This window comes from Nicotiana tomentosiformis, chromosome 4 (assembly GCF_000390325.3).
Source record: "Nicotiana tomentosiformis chromosome 4, ASM39032v3, whole genome shotgun sequence".
NCBI classification, from domain to species: domain Eukaryota; kingdom Viridiplantae; phylum Streptophyta; class Magnoliopsida; order Solanales; family Solanaceae; genus Nicotiana; species Nicotiana tomentosiformis.
Genome location: NC_090815.1, coordinates 40,784,406 through 40,807,725, shown reverse-complemented (window position 1 = coordinate 40,807,725; position 23,320 = coordinate 40,784,406). Strand labels below are relative to the sequence as shown.

Sequence of the window (23,320 nt, the reverse complement as noted above, 5' to 3'; positions counted from 1 at the left end):
AACAAATTGAATATTCTTTATTTTTGGGAGATATTAGCAGACTAGCGGACAAGATAAAGAATTGGAAAAGACTATAAATTAGGGCTTCAATCATTAAAAAAGGTCTTGACTTTTAGATTTAATACATTTCAATTATTTTTTAAAACTTTTGAGTAATTACAAGCTGACTTTTGAGAATTTGGGCATTATATGAAGGACTTATTCAACAAATTTTATTTTAATTTGAAAAAATCTCTGGTGCTTACGCCTCACTACAAAAACGCATCTCAAACGCCCGGGCGTACGCCTCTTGAGACTTTTGCCCCACACCATCGCCTCAGAGCATTTTTGGTGCGCCTCGCCCTAGGGCTCACCTCAAAAATACCTTTCAAAACACTGACTGTGAGGACTTATGTATTTGAGAGATTAGGTCCATTAAATAAGGGGAACAAGTTCTAGAGAAATCATCAAAATATAAGAACACCTGTTTCGCCTAGAATCCAGAAGATCTCTCATGATTTCCAAAGTCTGGTTCCTTCTAGAATGAGGCGACAAACAAAACTTGTGGTTTCGAGTGATGAGGTACTAAAAGTAAAGTCACACATTGTGGTCTACACCAAGCAACGTGATGAAGATGAAGAAAGCATGGGCTATTCATATCACATAACTATAGAAGGCGAGCAATATATTTTATCTCTAATGGAGGCTGGCGAGAAATTGGAGGATATTTCTTGGTGTTACCACATATCTTTCAATGATGGAGATCCTCAAGGAGATGAAGATGTGAAAGATGCTCCAACTGAACTTGAAGAAGGGGTGAAGGAAACAGTTTATGCTTTAAAAGGAGTTAACCTTAGCACTGATGAAGAACTGAGGCCCACCTACCTAAGTGCTTTACTAGCAGTCGATAAAGAAAGTACTTAATCAAGGAGTTTAAGGATTTCTTTGCTTGGAGTTACCAAGAGATGCCTGGATTGGACCCTAAAGTAGAAGTCCATCACGTTGCAGTTGAGAATGGCGCTCGTCCTGTTAAGCAAGCTCAAAGGCGCTTTAGGTTGGACTTGGTTCCCTTGATCGAAAGTGAAGTTAAAAAACTCATTGAAGTTGGTTTTATTCGTGAGGTTAAATATCCAACATGGATTTCAATTATTATCCTTGTGAAAAGAAGAATGGCCAAATTCGAGTATGTGTTGACTTTAGGGATCTCAACTATGCATGCCCTAAGGATGAATTTCCACTTCCTATTCCAGAGCTTATGATTGACGCTACTACTATGTATGAAGCAATATCATTCATCGAACTATAACAAAGTTCGTATGACACCAAAAAATGAAGAGCTTACCACATTCCGCATTCTACAAGGTAGTGCCTTTTGGTTTGAAGAATACTGATGCCACTTAAAAGGGCTATGCAAAATATTTTTGATGACCTCCTCCAAGAGAATGTTGAATTCTATGTTGATGACTTAGTGGTGAAGTCAAGAAAGAGGAGTGACCAATTGAAAGGTTTGAGAATGGTTCCTGAGTTGCTCCGGAAGTACCAACTTAGGATGAATCTATTAAAATGTGCATTTGGAGTTACTTCTGAAGAGTTCCTTGGTTTCATTGTTCGACATCGATAGATCAAAATTGTTAAAGCCAAAGTTGATGCAATTTTGAAAATGCCTGAGCCTCGAGATATCTATGAATTAAAAAGTATGCAATGAGAGGTAGCATACCATAGGAGATTCATCTCAAACTTAGATGGGAGGTGCCAACCATTCAACGCCTTATGAAGAAAGGTGTTCCTTTCAAGTAGGACCAAGCTTGTAGCAATGCCTTTGAAAGTATTAAAACTTACTTGATGAAACCTCCAGTTTTTGATGAAACCTCCAGTTTTGGCAGCCCCAATACGTGAAAAGCCATTGATACTATACATTTTGGCACAATAAAGGTCAGTTGGAGCGCTATTGGCCCAAGAAAATAGTAAAGAGAAAGAAAAAACCCTTTACTACTTAAGTAGAATGATGACACCAAATGAGCTGAATTATTTGCCAATCGAAAAGTTGTGTTTGGCGCTAGTCTTCTCAATTTAAAAGTTGAATCACTACTTTCAAGTTCACATTGTTCTTCTTGTTTCTAAAGCAAATCCCATCAAGTTCGTGATGTCAAAACTTGTCCTTAGTGATCGACTAGCAAGGTGGTACCTCCAGTTTCAACAATGTAAGATTGTGTACATCTCTCAGAAGTCTATAAAAGGACAAGCGTTAGCGGAATTCTTGGCAGATCACCCTATACCTGATGACTGAGAGCTAACTGATGAACTACCTAATGAGGACACAATGTTCATTGAAGTTCAACCTCCATGGAAGGTGTACCTTGATGGTGCTATACATCACGGAGGAGCTGGTGCTGGCATAGTATTTGTCACTTCTCAAGGTGAAGTTCTACCCTACTCCTTTACGTTGGCACAATTGTGCTCCAATAATGTTGCTGATTATCAAGCATTAATACTTGGGCTTGAAATGACTGTCGATATGAATCAATTGCAATTGCAAGTCTTTGGAAATTCCAGTTGGTAATCAACCAGCTTTTAGGTAGTTACGAGGTCAAAATACCTGGACTACGCCTATATCATGATTATGCTAAAATATTAATGGGATGGGTAGGTGACGTGACTATTCAATATGTTCCTAGGAAAGAAAACAAGAAGGCTGATGTATTAGCTGCTCTAGCTTTATCGTTAACTCTACCTGATCAAGCTCAAGTTACTATCTACCAAAAATGGGTAGTACAGCCACCAATTGAGGGTAAAAGTGAAAAAACATAATCTCAAGCATCTTGTCACTGTTTATGAAGCTGAGATGGAAGATTGGCAATAACACATCATTGATTACTTGAGCTATGGGATACTTCCAGAAAATTCGAGGAGAAAGACTGAAATCCACAGTCGTACACCCCGTTTTCTTTACTAAAAAGACACTTTATACAGAAGATCATTCGAGGGAGTACTCTTGCAGTGTTTAGGGGAAGATGAAACAGTCCAAGCTTTGCAAGAAGTACATTTTGGGGTATGTGGATCACATCAATTTGGAAAAAAACTCCACTTTCATATAAAAATGATGAGATATTATTGGCCAACGATGGTAAAAGATTGCTTGGACTACGCTCAAAGATGCAAAGCTTGCCAGTTCCACACATATTTTATACATCAGCAACCTGAAGTGTTGCACCTGACTGTTGCATCCTGGCCGTTTGACGCTTGGGGATTGGATGTTGTTGGACCACTATCAAAATCCTCTGGTGGGCACTTATTCATCTTGGCTGCAACTAACTACTTCTCAAAATAGGGTGATGTTGTTACTCTTAAGGAAGTTCAACCGAGTAAATATACTATATATATATATATATATATATATATATATATATATATATATAGTATATCTCTTTGGCATTCCTCGTTACATAATAAAGGATAATGGCAAGCCATTCGATAATAAGTTGATGAACAAGATTTGTGATCTCTTTGGCTTCAAGCAATGTAACTCTTCTATGTATTATGTTGCCGTCAATAGTCTAGCTGAGGAATTTAATAAGACTCTGTGCAACTTGTTGATGAAAGTTGTCTCTAAGTCCAAACAAGGATGGCATGATCGTATATAAGAAGCTCTATGGGAATATAGAACAACTCATCACACACCAACGCGAGCAACCCCTTATTCACTTGTCTATAGAGTTGAAGATGTGATGCCACTTGAGCGTCAAATATCTCCTTGCGACTCGCTATTCAAGAAGGGATCACCGATGAAGAAAATGCTTGACTTCAATTAGCAACATTGGAAGCTCTTGATGAGAAGAGGTTGGAAGCTCAACAGAGTCTTGAATGTTACCAAGCTCGACTGTCTCGCGCCTTAAATAAAAGAGTTTGCTCTAGATCTTTTTAAGTAGTAGATCAAGTCCTTGCGGTAAGAAGGATTATCATCATGTCCCATCAAACTGGAACCAAGTTTACTTCCAATTGGGATGGACCATACGTTGTGCAAGAGGTTTATTCGAGTGGTGCTTACAAGCTTATTGATGTAGAAGGCTTGAGAATCGGTCCAATCAATAGAAAATTCTTAAAGAATTACTATCTATGAAAGAAGATACGCTACTTAACACAAGAGTATAAACTGCATGTTACTCCTGGCCCGTAAGAGTATAAATTGTGTACGACCCAAAAAATATCCGCTAGGTTGAAAACCTCAAAAAAGGCGACCTAGGTAAAAGTTAGGACATAAAAAAAAAACCTCACCCATTCTGAATTACGATATGACTTGATCCTCTTCACCTAGGTACGTAAGTAGCTTAGATTTTCATTCTAAGTTCAATCGCATGAGTTCAAAAGATACATATTGCCCCACTCGTTGTTCGAATGAAGTATGATGGTGTAACCCATTCAATCAACACTTGAAATCGGGATGAAATACCATTCTTCGGTTGAACTTTGGTTCCCATATGATTTAAAGGGGGCATATGGGGGCAAGCCTTCATGGTAAATTGGTGTCTTCAATGGGACAAATATAGGCTTTTAGGAGGCTACCAAGTATTTGCATTGAAGTCCAAAGATTCGCTATGTCTTCAGGTTCGCCAAACCTTCAAGTTTGTTGGTCTTCAAAATCCACTCTCTACCCTAAAAAAAAAGGGAAGGTAAGAGAGGTAGCAAAAAGGGAACACAAGTATAAGAAGGAAAATTGCCTGGCAAGGCATTTCAAATTCAGTGATATTTGAACCCAAGATAAAGCTCTTGAATTTTTATTTCTCGCAAAAAAATGTCTTGTGATCTGGAGATTTCTATACCAAGTCATAAAGGTTTTGGTGAAGTCACGCCAAGCTGAAACTATCAGTATGTCAGAATCTAATGTTGAGCTTGAAATATTATCTAAAACTATCCTTAAGGTGTTAAATTCTTTATTTAGATATATTTAAGATTTTGAATTTTAGTTTCTATAAAATCAAATAGTTCATGATTTCAACATTCCTACATCAAGATATAAAAGTTTTGATAAAGTCACGCAAGTTTGAAATCGCCGGCATGTCAGAATCTAATGTTGACTTCAAAATATTATATAAAACTATTCTTAAGGTATTAAATTCTAAATTTTGGATATGTTTTATATTTTGAAGCTTATATTTCATAAATGTAGTCAGTTAGTGATTTTGACATACCTACATCAAAATATAAAGGTTTTGGTAAAGTCGCGCAAGTCTAAAATCGCCGGCGTATCAGAATCCAGCGTTGACTTCAAAATACTATCCGAAACTATCCTTAAGGTATTAAATTTTACATTTTAGATATAATATATATTTTGAAATTTAATTTCCAAAGAATCAAATGGTCCGTGATTTCGGTATTACTACACCAAGATATAGATTTTTTTGTGAAGCCTCGCAAATCTAAAACCGTCAATATATCGGAATTTAAAGTTGACTTCAAAATACTATCTAGGATGATTCTGAAGGTGTTCAATTCCAAATTTCGGAGATGTCATAGATTTTGAAGTATGATTTCCGAGAAATTAAACGTTTCATGATTTCAACATTCTTATATTTAAATATAATTTTCCTACAGCAAAGGCGCAAAGCTGATAAGCAATACTGTGTTCAAAGGAAGGAAAATGAAGAGTGTAAATTTTAATCTAGAGAACTACCACACATCAACGACAATATTAAAAAAAACATAAAGTCAAAGCCTACTACATCAGCATCAATATCCCAGAATAAGCAAGCAATTGTTGATGTTGAACTATGAAAAAAATAAGAAACTATCCTTGAGAATGTGCAATATAAATCAAATGCAAGAAAAAGAAGAGTCAAATAAAATACTTCCTATAGGCTAATTTAAACACAACTTATAATTGACCAAGTCTTGAAGGGTAGCCTCTGAGTGGTGCCTCATTTTCTCCACGTCGGCCAAGTTATCAGCAGTCGCCAAGGAAACATCATAACATATACGGCACTCTTCTTTAGCATATGAGACTCTAGATTAAATCTCTTCGACCTCTTTCTTAGCAGCATCTCAGAGAGCTCTTAACTGCTTCACCTTATCCTTGGCCTCTTTGAGAGGTTGACTGGTGGCAGACAGTCCCTCAACCTTCTCACCCTTTTCAGTCAAGACAATATCAAAGTGTTCCTTGGCTTTTAAAAATAACTCTGATTTTTCAATATCCACAACCTTATCACAAAGAGTTGATCGTGCATGGTCATACAAAGTGGTAAGCTCAGAGAAAGACTTTAATAGGTCCTTCAAAGGGAAAATATACATACCCTTTCCATCCATCTCCTTGAGAATCACCTGGATCTCGTATCCAAGAGAAGAAACATAGTCTACAGTAAGGTCGGAAAACTTAGCATGAATTTTGGGCCAGGCATCCAAGATGAAATTCTTGCGAAGAGTCAAAACAGCCTCTCTTCCATTAAAGATAGACAATGTTAGTGTTGATCGTTTGTAAAAAGTAGACCCTCATTTTGCTTTAGATCCTCCACGAGGACTGGAAGTCGCCTCTAGCTCTGACTTAGATGTTGGAAGTGATTTCCCTGAGTTTGGCTCCACCACATTTGCACTACTACTTTGTGGCTTGCTTTGGTGTGGTGATATTGAAATGTCGATACTGTTTGGCTACATAGAAAAGATAACCAATTAGTGAAGTCACTTGAGTGCAGCCAGATAACAAGAATGTTTTGATCATTCCCTGCTTATTAGCCGTCAAAGTCCTTGAAGGAGAACCAATACAGTTATTAATCTCGACTATACCCAAATCAATGTCTCCTTGTTTGCTTGAATATAGCTTCACCCGCTTAAAGTTTTGATCTCCATGACTGCTATCACTCTCATTTTGGGATGATCGTTTCTTGGAAGTGGTAACAAAAACACCTAATGGAAAGGAACCCTCATTAACTTGATGAGCCCCAGCATGCACTTTCTCTCTTTGAACACTTTTATACGGAGGTCCTTTGATGTTGCCTGATACAACTACTTTAGATTTTAAAGTAGGAGCTTTATTTTTCTTGTTGTGCTTATGAGGCATGATATCTAAAGGCATGGCGGCAATTGGCCCCGCACCATTTACCAAGGTTACCAAATGGTCTTCAAGAAAGCTCCCATGCACTTTTGTCCACCAGGATCTGTATGCTGACGAAAATAGTTCTTTTTTTGCATTGGATATGGATAGGGGATAGGGTTCCCTCGAAGTGATGGAATTATGTGACACATAAATTGTCATACCTCAAAATCCAACTAGTCGTGATGGCACCTAACCCAACCCGCTACGTAAGTTAATTTATCAATCATCCAACTCAAGGACATCAACTGAGAAAACAAATGATGAAATAACTAAGCTTTTATACAAAACTCCCAAGGATTGGTAATACAAATCATAAGCTTTTAAAACTTAGAGTTTACAAAGCTGGTATGAAATAAATGCACCATCTATTCAAAATATACATAAACATATTATAAATCTAAAGCTACCAAGAACAAGAGGTAGTTATAGCCGGAACGCGGGTACGTCTTCAATGCTAACTCCATCCATACACAGCAATACTAGCTCCAAAGTCTGCGCGTAAGGTGCAGATAGGTAGTATGAGTACAGCTGACCCCATGTACTCAATAAGTAACAAACCTAACCTTAGGTTGAAAGCAGTGACGAGTTTCGACAACAGTCAGAATCCAACACCAGTAGCCAAGAACAACTCGTAACAATGTAATAAAAGCGGTACAAGTAATAACTCAAAGATATGATGCTCAACCGTTCACAGTTACGAAAAATAGGCATGCTTTTCAGGTATAACAGTAACACCTAAATCTTTCACCGAAATTATCAAAATATGAGTATATCAGAAAAATGTGATTTTTCCCAAAACTTTCAACAACAGATAAGATGTTTCATCATCAGATAGCATGAAAAAGGTACATCTCTATGTCTTCATGTCAATGTGCATGTGAAGTCAAGAATGTCACAATACCGTAAAATATGAGGAAATGCATCTCTAATGCCTGCATGCCAAGAATGCATGTCAAATGTAATGCACCACAGTGATAAACTCATGTGCTCATGCTGTCAGAGTAGTCAACCTCACTCAGCACGCTCAATCACTCAGCACCTCCCAATCACTCAACACTCTCAATCACTCAGTACCTCCCAATCACTCGACACTCGCACTCAATAGATACCTACGCTCACTGTTGGTATGTCAGACTCTGGAGGGGCGGATCCTGCCTAAGTGCTAATATAAGCCAATTATGGCATGCTGCGCGCGTGCAACACGATCTCATCATGAATCAATAAAGCCTGCTGCGGTGTGAAACCCGATCCCATAAATATCACTCACGATCAGGCCCTCGGCCTCACTCAGTCATCAATCTCTTCAGTCTTTCGGGCTCACAAATCTCATTCCAATCAGCCCAAACAATGATAACATGATGTGACAACAAATGATAACAGAGACTGAGATATGATATGCAAATGAATGAATATGATTGAGTATGTAATTGCAATTTAAGCAAATAACTCATAGTAAAAATGACATCAGTGGATCCCAGCATAATGAATATATAGCCTAAATATATATATCCTGAATTGTTATTGACTATTGATGTTGGTCACTGACTGTTTCTTCCGAGTTCGTCACTACTTTCAGCCCAAGGTTAGGTTTGTTACTTATTGAGTACATGGGATCGTTTATACTCATACTACACTCTGCACTTCATGTGCAGATCTAGGTACTTCTAGACGCAGCGATTGTTAGAGTTCACATCGGTACCAGTTGGGGAGACTACGAGGTAGCTGCTATGTCATTCGCAGACCTTGGAGTTTTCTTTCATTTACTTATGTTATTACTATTCTATTGTTCAGACAGTTATATTGAGGATTTGGCCTTGTATTTTGACATTCATTAGTGCCCATGTACTCGTTGACACCAAATTATTGGAATTATTGTAGTAGTATTATCGTTGTTTTCTCAGTTATTTCATGTTATTTACGTTATTGTGACTATTAAGTTCTGCTTTATCGAGCTCATTTCTATTGTGAAACTGTTGGCTTGCCTAGCAAGTAGTGCTAGTCACCGTCGCGGCTCCGGTGGGAGTTGGATCGTGACATCCACGTAGGTAAATCCATCTTGGCAACAAAATCATCAAGTAATAACAGAGGCATAGATTAGCATGTTAGAAATAACGCAACAAATCATATAAAAATGCATGATATATATAAAAAAGTCATAAGTACAAACAAGAATTCCCCTCCTGTACCACCACACAAACATAATCAATAAAATTGCCCCCGTGCTATCATATAACATCCCCTCAATGCTACCTTTATTTCACTGCGTATGCTAAAATAAAGTAACTACATGCCTTGTCTCACCACACGTGTATTAAATCATCGCACCTTTTCTCGCCACATGTGCAAACTCGATATAGCCTGCCTTGTCTCGCCACAAGTGCAATATCAACAATAATAATAGTACGGTAGAAACCTCGAGTCAACACCCAACAATCCGCCCAACATGTTCACATGTGTCATAATCATAGCAATACAAAATAACACACAATAAAGAAGCATACGCTCATAACTCATCAATAAAATACACAATGACATAATCAACAAAAGTGCGGATAGGGTTCAACATATAAAATATGACTACGGCAAAATCAAATATAGCAACCAAGTTCATGTAGTAATACAAAGGATCACATATATGTCACATAGTGCACATGTCCTAATCAAGGCTCAACACAAGAACAAGTACGAATGTGTGTTCATAACATGTACCTCCGAGGCAAGCTTAGCATAACTCTCAAGATTTGCTTATCATGTTCAACATAAGGTACCAATAGCCTCAACATTTCTCTAGCATGGTTTATTGTGCTCACATAGTCAATTAATGGAACAATACATAGAATCAAGTAGAACACACAACCAAATAAAGCATAGAGTAAGCTAGAATCTACCCCAATCATGACTATCCATGGCATATGTATATACGCTCGCCAACTCATATATACATCAACCCCGCATATAAAAAACAATATCAAATATTAGAAACAATTCCCTCAACCAAATCTAGGCGAGATACTTATCTCAAACAAGCCAAAACAATACTCTAAGGATGTCGTCCCACGTGAATGGACCTCCGAACGGCTCGAATCTAGCAAGCAACTCAAAACATCAAATAATGCCATAGGGATCAAACTCAAATGATAAAGATAGAATCTTTAACCAAATACGTAAAGTCAACAAACAACTCAACCTAGATCCGCACCTCGGAACCCGACAAAACTCATAAATTTTGACAACCCATTCGAATAGGAGTCCAACCATACAAGTTTTATCCAAATCCGACTACGAATCAATGTTCAAAACCCAATTATTTACATTAGAAATGTTTTCCAAAAAACCCGAATTTCCTTTTTAGATCCACCAATCAAATGTCAAAATCAAAGATAAAAGCATGAATTATAATCTAAACCGAGTCAAGAACATATACCCCAATCCAAGTGGTGAAAATAGCCTAAAAAATCGCCAAAATCCGAGATCCCAATCTCCAAAATATGATAAAATGAGCCAACCCTCGAAATATAAAAAGCTGCCAGTGAATCCCATTTGCGGACAAATAGTTGTATCTGCGACACCGCTTCTATAGTACAAACCTCGCATATGTGAATATCCCTCAACAGGCCGCTCATCGCATCTGCGACAAACTAGCCGCATGTGCGGCTCCTCAAACGTAAAAGCTCAAATCCCCAGTCCTGCCAAGTTTCGCAGGTGTGTACCTCCAACCGTATGTGCGACTTTGCATTTGCGACCAATCCTCCGCAGATGCGCACACCAGAACCAGCAACCCATGCAAACTCTAAAATGATCCGAAATCAACCTGAAACATACCCGAGCCGCTCGGGACCCTGTCCGAACATACCAACAAGTCCTAAAATAAAATACGGACCTACTCGATGCCTTAAATCCCACAAAATAATATCAAAACCATTAATTACATCTCAATTCAAGCTTAACAAACTATTTAAAATTTTCAAATTTCAAACTTATGTCGAACACGTCTAAACAACACAGAATCACCTCAAATTCTGCATACAAGTTTTGAATGACATAACGAACTTATTTCAACTCCCGGAACAATAATATGAACCCTATAACATCAAAGTCAACTCCCGGTCAAACCCATGAGCCTTCCATACCTTCAAATTGCCAACTTTCGCCAAATATTGCCAAAATATTTTTAAAAATCCAAATACGAATCTGGGCATGCGCCTAAATCCAAAATCACCATACGAACCTATTGGAACCCTCAAAACTCTTATCCAAGGTCAAATACACAAAAGTCAAACTTGGTCAACTCTTCCAACTTAAAGCTTCTAAATTGAGAATCATTCTTCCAAATCATTCCCGAACCACTCGAAAACTAAAACCGACCTTACACGCAAGTCATAATACATCATATGAAGCTACTCAAGATCTCAAACCACCGATGGAATGCAAATGCTCAAAAAGTTTGATCGGGTCACTACATTCTCCCTCACTTAAATATACGTGCCAAAAGTTGTAACAAATCCATCAAAAGCATTGTATGAACTCATCATACACATACCCATGGGAGATCCTACTTCACCACAATCTATATAAGTCCATCAACACAACCTAACTGAAGGTCCTTTCTTCAACCTTAGTCCATAAATCTTAGAACCTAATTTCTAACATCCGGAATTCATCATAAGACTTGATTCTCGCATCAAATCACTATATATGATCTAAACAAGAATCATCAAGCCATAACCATATTCCTAGATATAATCACATGATACACCACAAAAATTAAATACTCATAGCAATAACTTCCAACCACAATAGATGCTCTATAACAAACCCGAAACCAACGATATTCCACATATCAAATAAAACCTTGTTCTGAACCTTCGTACACTGCCAAGGATGAAAGAAAACAAGACACACAAAATAAGCACAGAGGATCATATTTCAACATAACTTTGTTGCGGCGCGTAATCCGATCCAAACATACTGGTGCACACGAATTAACAATTGCCTAAATTCTCATACTCACCAATCATGTGTATATCAATAGCAACCACGCAAAGTGCATAACCATAACCATAGAGAAACGGATAGCATAATATACCACAGATAGGAAAAACACAACCAAGTGCAATGAGCAACTCGACATTCCAAGAGCCTTCTCGCTCAAACTTTGCCACAAGGCCCAAGCAAAACCACATTATGTGCATAAATAGCCAACAGTCTCACACCCCATCGTAGAATAAAAGAGTAGCGCACAGAATATATAACACGAATAAGATCAACTCTAGCCAATGGCACACCCCTCAACACTAGCTTTGCAGAGTAAACAAACTCGATTTGATGTAGAATACACATTCTCATTAGGCCTCCTATGGGCCCCTAAATCAATTCTGATCCTCCCGAAATAGGTAAATAACCTTCCAAAAAATCCACAATAACCTATCCATAACATATACCATCAGCTGTCTCACTCTGGCTATATCTTCACAGTCCACCACCTAGGAATACTCTGCCTCTAAGAACTCCCGGTCTCCAAATCCCAAGAATACAAGTATCTCTATATCTGATCCCAACTCCAACACTCAAATGACTGACACATCCCCCATACACAATCATCTCACAAGAGAAACTCCCATAAATCTTCTGTGCCATGTAGCAAAATTTGAACATCAGCAGTTAATAACCAGGCGATTCCCGTAATACCCATCAAGCATCCACAAGTCAAAATACAGTGCGCCTTCTGAGATGCGCACCCTTCTTAGGTGATACCAGATATTGTCGGCATTCTTATTAACATCTGAAATCGCCCATGTTTTCCAGAACTCATGACCTCCCCTTCGAAACGGAACCGCAACCTTGTACATGCAAACCTGAATCCCACATGCCGTACTGCCTCTAACAAGCCATCATATGAAAACACGAGAACCCCATTATCAATACTAAATCAAAAGTAGGATGGCCACCCTATCAACAGGAACCTTTCACTTGACCCTATCCATGAGAAAATCACAACATGCAACAAACTCCCCATGCTTGTAGATAACATTTGTCCCAAGCCGTGGTCGAAACCATCGAGAACTCTTCGAAACCCATTAGCACAAACCATGCCATCAAAACGGAATCTCTCTAACTCAACCAAGTCATGCAGGTCACCAAACCCAAGAGTACTGCCATAAAATACTGGTAAAGCCTCACCACACCAAAAGAACCGTTCACTTCTATTATTATGCTAATCCAACCCATTAACAAGCTGACCCATTTCTTTGAGTTCTTCTCAACTTGCCTTCAAGTTAACACTTCCCCTTGCCCATACACTATTATCCTTAACCCAAAGCTCATCCCAAGAGATCCTAGAATGATACCACGTCGTCTTAAGGCCCATAAACTACTGTATTCCCTCTTAAGCACCCAATAATACTGCAACCGAGATATCCACTCTAAAGAGACCTTCTGTGAATCTGAAGTTGTTTCTTTAACCTCTCTGATACTGAAATATAGAATCAATAATTATACTAAAATATCGCAAGTCTCGACACTATCCAATGCAAATCATGAATCATAGCCATATGCGAATCCGGGGAACCCTCAAATACCACATATGACTCTTGAACTCATTAGAACCTTCTCGAGAGTCATCCACTTTGCTATAATCTCTAATGCACTGCCAAAATGATTCGGACAACTTGTGCTCCATTAGCACACAAACATCTAAAGTATAGTACAAGTATGCCGCAAACCAAAGTATAGTACAAGTAGTCCTTACCCGCATCATCCCCGAAGTCAGCCCCCTCCAAGTCATAACTGATCCAAAAGTATGCCTCAGACCAAAACTAATGTAACACATGACTGTGCAATCTGATCGTCGATAGCAGACTCCCCCACTTAGCTCGAAGCCATAGTACACATCATCCGATAACCATATCATCCGTCCTTTATAACTTTCATGATCTCGCACTGTAATTTAACTAAATCCTTTATAAGCTTATGTAGCACCAACCATAAAATACCTTAAATCATCTGCTAAGTGCATATCCATTCTCGTGACAGTCGTGCAAACTTTCTCAAGCAATCCAAACTCAAATTGTAGTATACACATCCCGCTGGGTAGAAAGTGTAACACTCCGTAAATTCAGATTAGTTGTGGATGCGTTAAATGAGTATTAATGTAACCTTTTAGACATGTGAAGGCCTATCGGGATGATTATGATTATGGGTGAAAAACATTTTTGTTGGAATCAAGACCGGGAGTGAAGTGCATAAAATTTGATAGAATCGACTAAGTTTATAAGAGGTCCATTTTATAGCCTTAGACAGTGCAAGGCCATGAAAAATCAGGGCTATAGACAGTGCAAGGCACTGTCCAGGGCATTAAAGTCAGCGCCCCTGATAGTGCAAGGCACTGTAGTTTTGTCACCTCTGACGATGCCCCCCGCAAACGATGTTTATCCGAGCTACTTTTATTTCCTCCTCAATTTAGGGATGCGTTCGCTTATTTAAAAGCCCTACCTCGTCCCCCACACCCCAAACACGAAAACCTACTCTATAAAGGGAAGCTCTCAAGAACCTAACTTTCCAAAGGTCCCTCCATCATCCATGGTAAGTTCTAACGATGATTCTAAGTTACTTTCAATTCTTCAATACCTTATTAACATGGGTAAATCTTTCAAATCATTAGATATTCGATCAAAACACCATTGTTGAGAAAAGAAACCCTAGAACTCGAATTAAAGAGGATTGAAATTCAAAAAGGTAATCGTTTTACTCCCAAATCATTTATAGTTATGAACTAATGAGTTTTTGGGAGAATAGTAGATGGTTTTTATAAAGGGAATGAAATGAACTATGCTAGGGTTTTGGGTAGTTGACTTAAAATTATTTTAATCATTTGCGTGATGAGAAATGGTGTTTGTTACTTCTATTTGGGATTGTAGAATCACCTAGAAGTAGTATAATGAGCATTAGGTGAAGAAAACACTATTTATGAGGGCTATGAGGCTTTACGCCCAAAGGGTGTTTGATAGAATTCCTATGATACTGAAACATTAGCATTAGTGCTAATATTGGTTCCTCTTGATATATATTGACATATATTATCCTTTTTTCAGTTTAGTTATCAGTTATCATTTCATGTTTCAGTTTCAGCAGTTATCAGTTATCAGTTGTCATTTCAGTTATCAGTTATTAGTTATCATTTAAGTTTTCTGTTATCAGTTCTCAGTTATCAGCTAAGTTTCAGTTCCAGGATTTACAGTTCTTTCTTTCAGTTGTTTTACATACCAGTGCAATTAACATATACTGACGTCCCTTTTGCCCCGGGCCTGCATCTCACGATGCAGGTAATGATTTACAAGTTAATAATTCAGAGCGCTAGGATTATCGTACCAGCTATTGGGTGAGCCCCAATTCTTTCAGGGCATTATCATTACTTTATAATCTTCCAGTATTTACAGACAATTGGCATTTTCAATATTTCATCAGAGTTTTCATAGACTACAGTAACAGTTAGACAGAGTTGCAAGCTTTTCATGTTAAGCAATGTTGACTCAGATATGTTTCAGACTTGTATTAGTGTTTCCACACTTTGATTTATATCATTCATACTTTTAGTATATCGGTATGTGTTAGTTTATCTTCCGCATTCAGTATGTTATGACATCACATGTTAATTCAGCCAGCCAGTTGGTTCGCTCGGTCACATGTAGTCAGGCACCGAGTGTCGTGTTACTTCAGGCCCAGGTTTGGGGCGTGACAAAGCTTGGTATCAGAGCACTAGGTTCAAGTGTCCTAAGGAGTCTATGAAGTCGTGTCCAGTGGAGTTTCCTTTATATGTGTGTGTCGGCCATACATATAAATGATTAACTACCAAAACATTCAAGATTGTCTCATTTCTTTCTACTCTAGATCGTGCCATGAAACTTAGAGCAATAGGTAACCTTCTGTTCCTATCGAATTCCAGACATATCGAATGCCCAATCGACGGGCAGGAAAAACCCAAGGTCCTAGAGGATATGATCGCCTATTGGGGTATAATTATGGAGTACATGTTGGTAACAAATGAGACTTGAGAGGATGTTAAAAGTGGGATACAATCAATAGTAGTACATATTAGAGCATAACCTTATTAGAAAGTACGAAAGTAGTTATCATATGTTATGGTTATCAGTTTACCTCAGTTACCAGTTGTACAGTCTTTCAGTTAGTAGGTTTATGGTTATTTAGTATGCCAGTTATCAGTTATCCAATTACTAGATCTCCAATTTTCAGTGTATCCAAATTTTGGCGACTTCTGAGTATACAGTGATGCCTATGGGTGATAAAAGAAAATGTAAGTAACAGTGATTATATTTAAATCTTCGCATGTTTTAGGTCCAGACTAAGACTCAAGACTCGCAGGATGGTGTAGGAAGTGATTTATCAGACGATGGTATATTCTAAAGGACAAGTTTATGTATGGTAGTGTATCCATATGTGTTTTACCTCGCAGGACAATTTTATTTTAATTCTTGGAAATGGAGCCACATGTTGGATGATGATAGTTCAGATGTCAGACCCCACGGTGTAACAGGTTAAGAATTTAATCGCAGCGGGCATGGATTGATCACTATAGTTTTGGACACAAAAAAGCCTAAGGGAAAAATAAATAGGAGTCAGAAATGTTTGTTATTACCAAAGATGTGTCTTTCGTACGATTAATGCATATGACTAAGAAGATATGATGTACAAAATGAGAATCAGCCGATATTGAATTTCAGGGAATATTTTTAAGTTGTTCAGATTTATTCATATTAGAACTAGAAAGTACCACGTTAGTAAGTTACTATAAGAGGCAACTATTATTGTGAGATAAAGGATATGAGAGTTCCCCTTTGGTTATGTGACTAAGTGTTTACCCCGAATGTTTATAGTCTGATGTGATTTTGAAGTGTATAGAAAGTTTGGTGTTAGATATTCCAATTTCGTTTAAGACAGATGAAATTTCCCTAAGTGTGATCCATGTACATAGTTAAAAAAAAGATAGTATACGACTGCAAAATAGGGTCGGATGGTGAGAGAAGTTAGGAATAACCTTATGCTTCACTTTAGTTATTCAAAGCAGAACAAGAAAATATGATGCTAGCAGGTGGTTAGTAAAAGGATAGTAAGTAAATTTTGAGTAGATACAATGAATTAGCAATTTCAGCAGAGCTAGTAGAGGTACGATTTGATTTACTTAGCTAGGTTAACATTAGTGAGTGTGTAACAATTTGAAACACCGAACGCATGTTAGAACCAAAAGAGTTTAAGTTAAACCTGAAGTACAGTGGTATTAGAAAAAAAAATCAGCTAGGCAATAAGAGAGCAAACTACAGAAGAATATCCTTTAAGAGTTATCAAAAAGGGTTTTCCCCCAAGATTGTTAGTGTGAGCGAAGTTACATCATTAAGATTATGTATGATAGTTGTGAATACATTAGCTTTCCATTTATGTGAATAATTTAGTTTTTCCAAGTAAGAAAGATTGCTCGGAAGTAAGTTGGAAAATGAGTCATCATTAACATAAAGTGCAAAGAATTGCAGAAGATAAGAAAAGTTGTATGGATCCCAACAAAAGATAAGGATCCGCAAGTATAAGACATTTGGTCCAAGGGAGAGTTGTGAAAATCATCAGTAAGTCCAGTTGGAGATTTGAAACCCGAAAAGTTAGCATGGATACGAAAAATGATATAATTACCACAAGGAATATGCCTAGGGTGTTTAAGAAACAAGAAGCAAGTAGAATGCTCATGAGACTCTAATCTTCGGTGTACTGGTCAAAGACTTAGCTCACATCAATACTATAAGTATTTTCAGGAATTACCTTAAAACGATAATCAAGTATGGGAAGTATGGCTCATGACTGAGGTAGACAAGAGAACTCTGGTGAAAGACGTTCACCGCTTAGTCAAGCTAGGAGTTCGACTTTTGGACTCCAAAGATAATGGAGTTGTTGTCTAGAACAAGACTTGTTCCTCCTTAGTAGCCGAAGTGAAGGAGAAACAATTTGATGATCCCTACTTGTTGTAGCTGAAAAAGGGGATTCACAAGCATAAGACGATAGCTTTTGAACAAAAGGGGAGATGATGGTACTTTGAGATACCAAGACGTATTGTGTACCCAGACATAGATGGACTTAGAGAAGGAGGATCATGTTAGAAGACCATAATTCCAGGTGTTATATCTACCCAGGTTCCACAAAGATGTATCATGCTCAAGGAGATTTATTTGTGGAACGTCATGGAAAGGAACGTCGCGGACTTTGTGGCCAAGTGTCTGAATTGTCAGCAAGTGAAAGTCGAGCAGCAGAAAGCCCCATTTTTTACCATATAATACACATGTCTTTTAGTGAAGATGGTAAATATGGACCTTATAATAGGATTATATCGCTCATTTCGAAAGCATGATTTGTATGGGCATAGGTGTAGATCGCCAATTGGTTGGTTTGAAGTTGGCGAAGCAGAGTTGTTGGGACAAGATTTGGTCTATCAAGCTATGGAGAAAGTCAAGTTGATTCAAGAGCATTTGAAGATGACTCAGAGTCGCCAAAAGTCCTATTCGGATGTGCAACATAAAGACCTAGAGTTTCAAGTTGATGACTGAGTATTTCTAAAAGTTTTGCCCATGAAAGGTGTTATAAGATTTGGGAAGAAAGGAAAGTTAAGTCCCAGATACATCGGGCCATATAGGATCCTATGAAGGATCAGGCAAGTAGCTTATGATTTAGATTTTCTCCCAGAATTGGTGGTTATACACCCAGTATTTCACGTGTCATGTTATAACATTCTAGTTTCCAGTATTTAGATCTCATGTCACGACATTTATGTTCCAGTATTTACATCTAATGTTATAACATTCATGTCAGTTCAAAATTTATATACTTATGTCAATCCAGTACTCAGATATTCATGCCATCTTACTACTCAGATATCGATGGTAGTTTAGTGCTCAGATATTCATGTCAGTTCAGTACTCAAATATTTGTCCCAGTTCAATATTCATACATTCATGTTAGTCCAGCATTCACATATCCATCACAGACCAGTATTTACATATATATTTCATGTTATGAGTATTATGATGCCCTATGAGGCTTGTGTTATGCTTTATTAGCTGGCAGGTGTTTTGGAGATATGTTGACGATAACTAACATTCTCATTCAGACCTAATACTATAATCTCCATGTTCTTCAGTATTCAATCAGCTCAGTATTCGGTCAGTTCAGTAGCCATCCAGTTCAGTACCTATTTAGTATCTCAGCAGTTCATTAATCATGTATTCATTCGGTTTAGTATGCATGTGTTCATGAAGGTTCGGCTTTCACAGGTGTCCATCCGTTCCATTAAGGTCAAGAGTTAGTTGTAGTTACAATAAGGACAATCATTCAAGGACGAATGATCCCAAAGAGGAGATAATGTAACAATCCATAAATCCGGATTAGTTGTGGATGCGTTAAATGAGTATTAATGTGACCTTTTAGACATGTGAAGTCCTATTGGGATGATTATGATTATGGGTGGAAAACAGTTATGTTGGAATCAAGACTGGGAGTGAGGTGCATAAAACTTGATAGAATCGACTAAGTTTATAGGAGGTCCATCTTATATCCTTAGACAGCGCAAGGCCATGAAAAGTCACAACCTTAGATAGTGCAAGTCCAGGAAAACTCACGGCCATAGACAGTGCAAGGCACTATCCAGGGCATTAACCTCAGTGCCTCTGACAGTGCAAGGCACTGTCCAAGGCATTAATCTCAGCGCCCCTGACAGTGCAAGGCGATGTCCAGGGCATTAAAGTCAGCACCCCTGGTAGTGCAAGGCACTGTCCAAGGCATTAAAGTCAGTGCCCCTGATAGTGCAAGGCACTATAGTTTTGGCGCCTCTGATGATGCCCCGCGCCGATGATGTTTATCCGAGCTACTTTTATTTCTTCCTCAATTTTGGGACGTGTTCACTTATTTAAAAGCCCTACCTCGTCCCCCACACCCCAAACACGAAAACCTACTCTAGAAAGGGAAGCTCTCAAGAACCTAACTTCCCCAAGGTCCCTCCATCATCCATGGTAAGTTCTAACGATGATTCTAAGTTAATTTCAATTCTTCAACACCTTATTAACATGGGTAAATCTTTCAAATCATTAGATATTCGATCAAGACACCATTGTTGAGAAAAGAAACCCTAGAACTCGAATTCAAGAGGATTGAACTTCAAAAAGGTAATCGTTTTACTCCCAAATCATTTATAGTTGTGAACTAATGAGTTTTTGGGAGAATAGTAGATGGTTTTTATAAAGGGAATGAAATGAATTATGCTAGGGTTTTGGATAGTTGACTTAAGATTATTTTAATCATTTGCGTGATGAGAAATGGTGTTTGTTACTTCTATTTGGGATTGTAGAATCACCTAGAAGTAGTATAATGAGAATGGGTGAAGAAAACACATTTATGAGAGTTATGAGGCTTTATGCCCAAAGGGTGTTTGATAGAATTCCCATGCTACCAAAACATGAGCATTAGTGCTAATATTGGTTCCTCTTGATATATATTGACATAGATTATCATTGAAAGAGGCGACGAACATTGTGATACACTTAAAAGGACCAGCGTCAAGGTATGTGAGGCTAACTCTCTATGTTTGGAAATGTTAATAATTCTCCCTACACTACGTTTCTTTTACAATGTTATTAATTGCCTCAGAAATATATAGTTAAGCCTAGTTCCTTGAATAGTTTTAGAACTTTTATTCTCTAGCTTCATAACTCGTTCATGACTTTCATTCTGAACGTTGTGAGCTCAGTGCGTAATCAATATAGACTTGGGTTTCATGCCCATGAGTCTCAGTCTAGATTACTCAGCATGTCATAAACAGTTAAAGTTTTAGTTTTCATAATCAGTTCATGAATACATGTCTCAGTCTATTCCTATTCAGTATTCAAGTATTATGTAACTCAATATGATTCAGTATTTCAGCATCACATATTGCAGTCTGATTCTCAGTTCCTGAATTTAAATCCCTGAATGTTCAACACTTGTATTTGGGCCTAAGGCCGTAGTTTATGCTTTATGCATTTTTGGGCATGAGATCGTAGTTATGTATACGTATACTTGGGCCTGAAGCCGTAGCTTGTGCACATATATATTGGGCCCGAGGCCATAGTTTATTCAGATAAATAGGTGGTTCATCATTCAGAAGAGGGAGTATTTATATCCTTACTTCCTTTGTTCAGTTCAGTTATCAGCTATCAGTTATCAATTATCATTTCATGTTTCAGTTTTAGCAGTTATCATTTCAGTTTTCTGTTATCAGTTCTCAGTTATCAGCTCAGTTTCAGTTCTAGCATTTACAATTCTTTCTTTCAGTTATTTTACATACCAGTGCAATTCAAATGTACTGACGTCCCTTTTGCCCGGGGCCTGCATCTCACGATGCAGGTAATGATTTACTGGTTGACGATTCAGAGCGCTAGGATTCTCGTACCAGATATTGGGTGAGCCCTAGTTCTTTTGGAGCATTATCATTACTTTATAGTCTTCAAGTATTTACAGACAGTTGGCATTTTCAATATTTCATTAGAGGCTTCATAGACTAGAGTAACCGTTAGATAGAGTCACAAGCGTTTCATGTTAAGAAATGTTGACTACAGATATGTTTCAGACCTGTATTAGTGTTTCCACACTTTGATTTATATCATTCAGACTTTCAGTATATCAGTATGTGTTAGTTTATCTTCCGCATTCAGTATGTTATGATATAGCATGTTGATTCAGCCAGCTAGTTGGTTTGCTCGGTCATATGTAGTCAGGTATCGATTGTCATGTTACATCCAGGCCCAGGTTCGGGGCGTGACTCTTAACATAAACATCATAGGGATTACACAACCTCAGAATATCTCGCAGGAGATAACCCACCTGCTTAGCCTCAAACTGGCATCTCTCTACGCCCTAGCATGGTTACAATCACTATGCAATCATTTAATCCTCCCGAGTCTGAACTCGTCAACAAGACATAAGAATCTACTTCATTCCAAGAAAGAACAACTGAAAGATCCCTCAATACACTCATAACTCGAGGTTGTACAATACATCAAGACAGAAATCAAGCATTCATTGTCATTTCGCATCCCAAACAATATTCTTCTCGCCACATCCAAACCATCTAAGAACATTCCTTAGTCACATAATGCTCATCATATAGCTATCCAACCATTCACTGAGCCATCAATCCCACTCCTAGGGACACTACCAGACATATAAGTCCAAAAGTACATACTCGCACAAATACAACTACCGATCCCAAGTTGCAGTCTGAGCATGGCCTCAAGTCCTCTAGACTGGCCTACCTCCACAACACAGAAAATACATCTCGCACCTCATCCATGATGTCACAAGTCGTCGGTGCACAGTTGATACCGAGTGCTCAACTTCACATATGAGTGAATGGAAAGAAATCAAATATATAGGCTTCAAATTGAGTCAATGTTGCACGATAAGGAAAGAAAGAAGGTGATGTTTCCTAGATGCCTTGTAGCCTCTCGAAGATAAGTATAAACGTCATCATACCGATCTGCAAGACCCTACTAGACACTTGCTTATGACTCATAGAACCTATGAACCTAGAGCTATGATACTAACTTGTCATGACCCAAAATCCCACTAATGTCGTGACAGCACCTAACCCAACCTGCTAGGTAAGACAAAGTGTATAAGTTACTACTACAATGAGAAATCATCAATATATTAATAAAAACTGTAACAAAATTCATTACAACTATCCCGAGGACTGGTAATACAAGTCATGAGCCACTATGATTTTGATTTACAAAGCTAGTGAAATAAACAAATACAACATCTTTTTGAAAGTTAGATAAACAGAAATAAAATCCTAAGCAATCATGAATAAAAGGGTAGCATGAATCTGGTACGCTGGTACATCTCCAATCAAAGCTCCATTTTCACAACTACTCAACTTCGAAGTCTACACGCAAGGTGCAAAAGTGTAGTATGAGTACAACCGACCCTAAGTACTCGGTAAGTATCTTGACTAACCTCAGAGAAATAGTGATGAGGTTTTTAAGTCAAAAGATACTCACTTATCAAATAACATGTGTAATATATCCAAGACTAGCAACGGAATGTATAGCAGATAAACAATAACTATAGTCCCATCAAAACAAGTGATAACAATTTAATACAAGGCTTAACTTCAATAACAAGTTATCAAATAGAATTGCACACATATGGCACCTCGTGCCCATATTACTAATC

At 38.0% G+C, this 23,320-nt stretch overlaps 1 protein-coding gene across 1 annotated transcript; it reads left to right on the top strand.

Annotated features, from left to right (window-relative positions):
* Window positions 1-944: 944 nt before the first annotated feature.
* LOC138909547 (uncharacterized) lies at window positions 945-1,600 on the top strand. Its single transcript, XM_070200752.1, has 2 exons — window positions 945-1,162; window positions 1,363-1,600. The coding sequence occupies exons 1-2, from the start codon at window positions 945-947 to the stop codon at window positions 1,598-1,600; spliced, it is 456 nt and encodes a 151-aa protein (XP_070056853.1).
* Window positions 1,601-23,320: the final 21,720 nt, after the last annotated feature.

Excerpts from the sequence above, each read along its gene's own strand:
- LOC138909547 (XM_070200752.1), top strand. The coding sequence starts at position 945 with ATGCCTGGATTGGACCCTAAAGTAGAAGTCCATCACGTTGCAGTTGAG. Across the intron at positions 1,163-1,362 it reads AGAAGAATGGCCAAATTCGA|AATACTGATGCCACTTAAAA; the intron begins GTATGTGTTGAC and ends TTTGGTTTGAAG.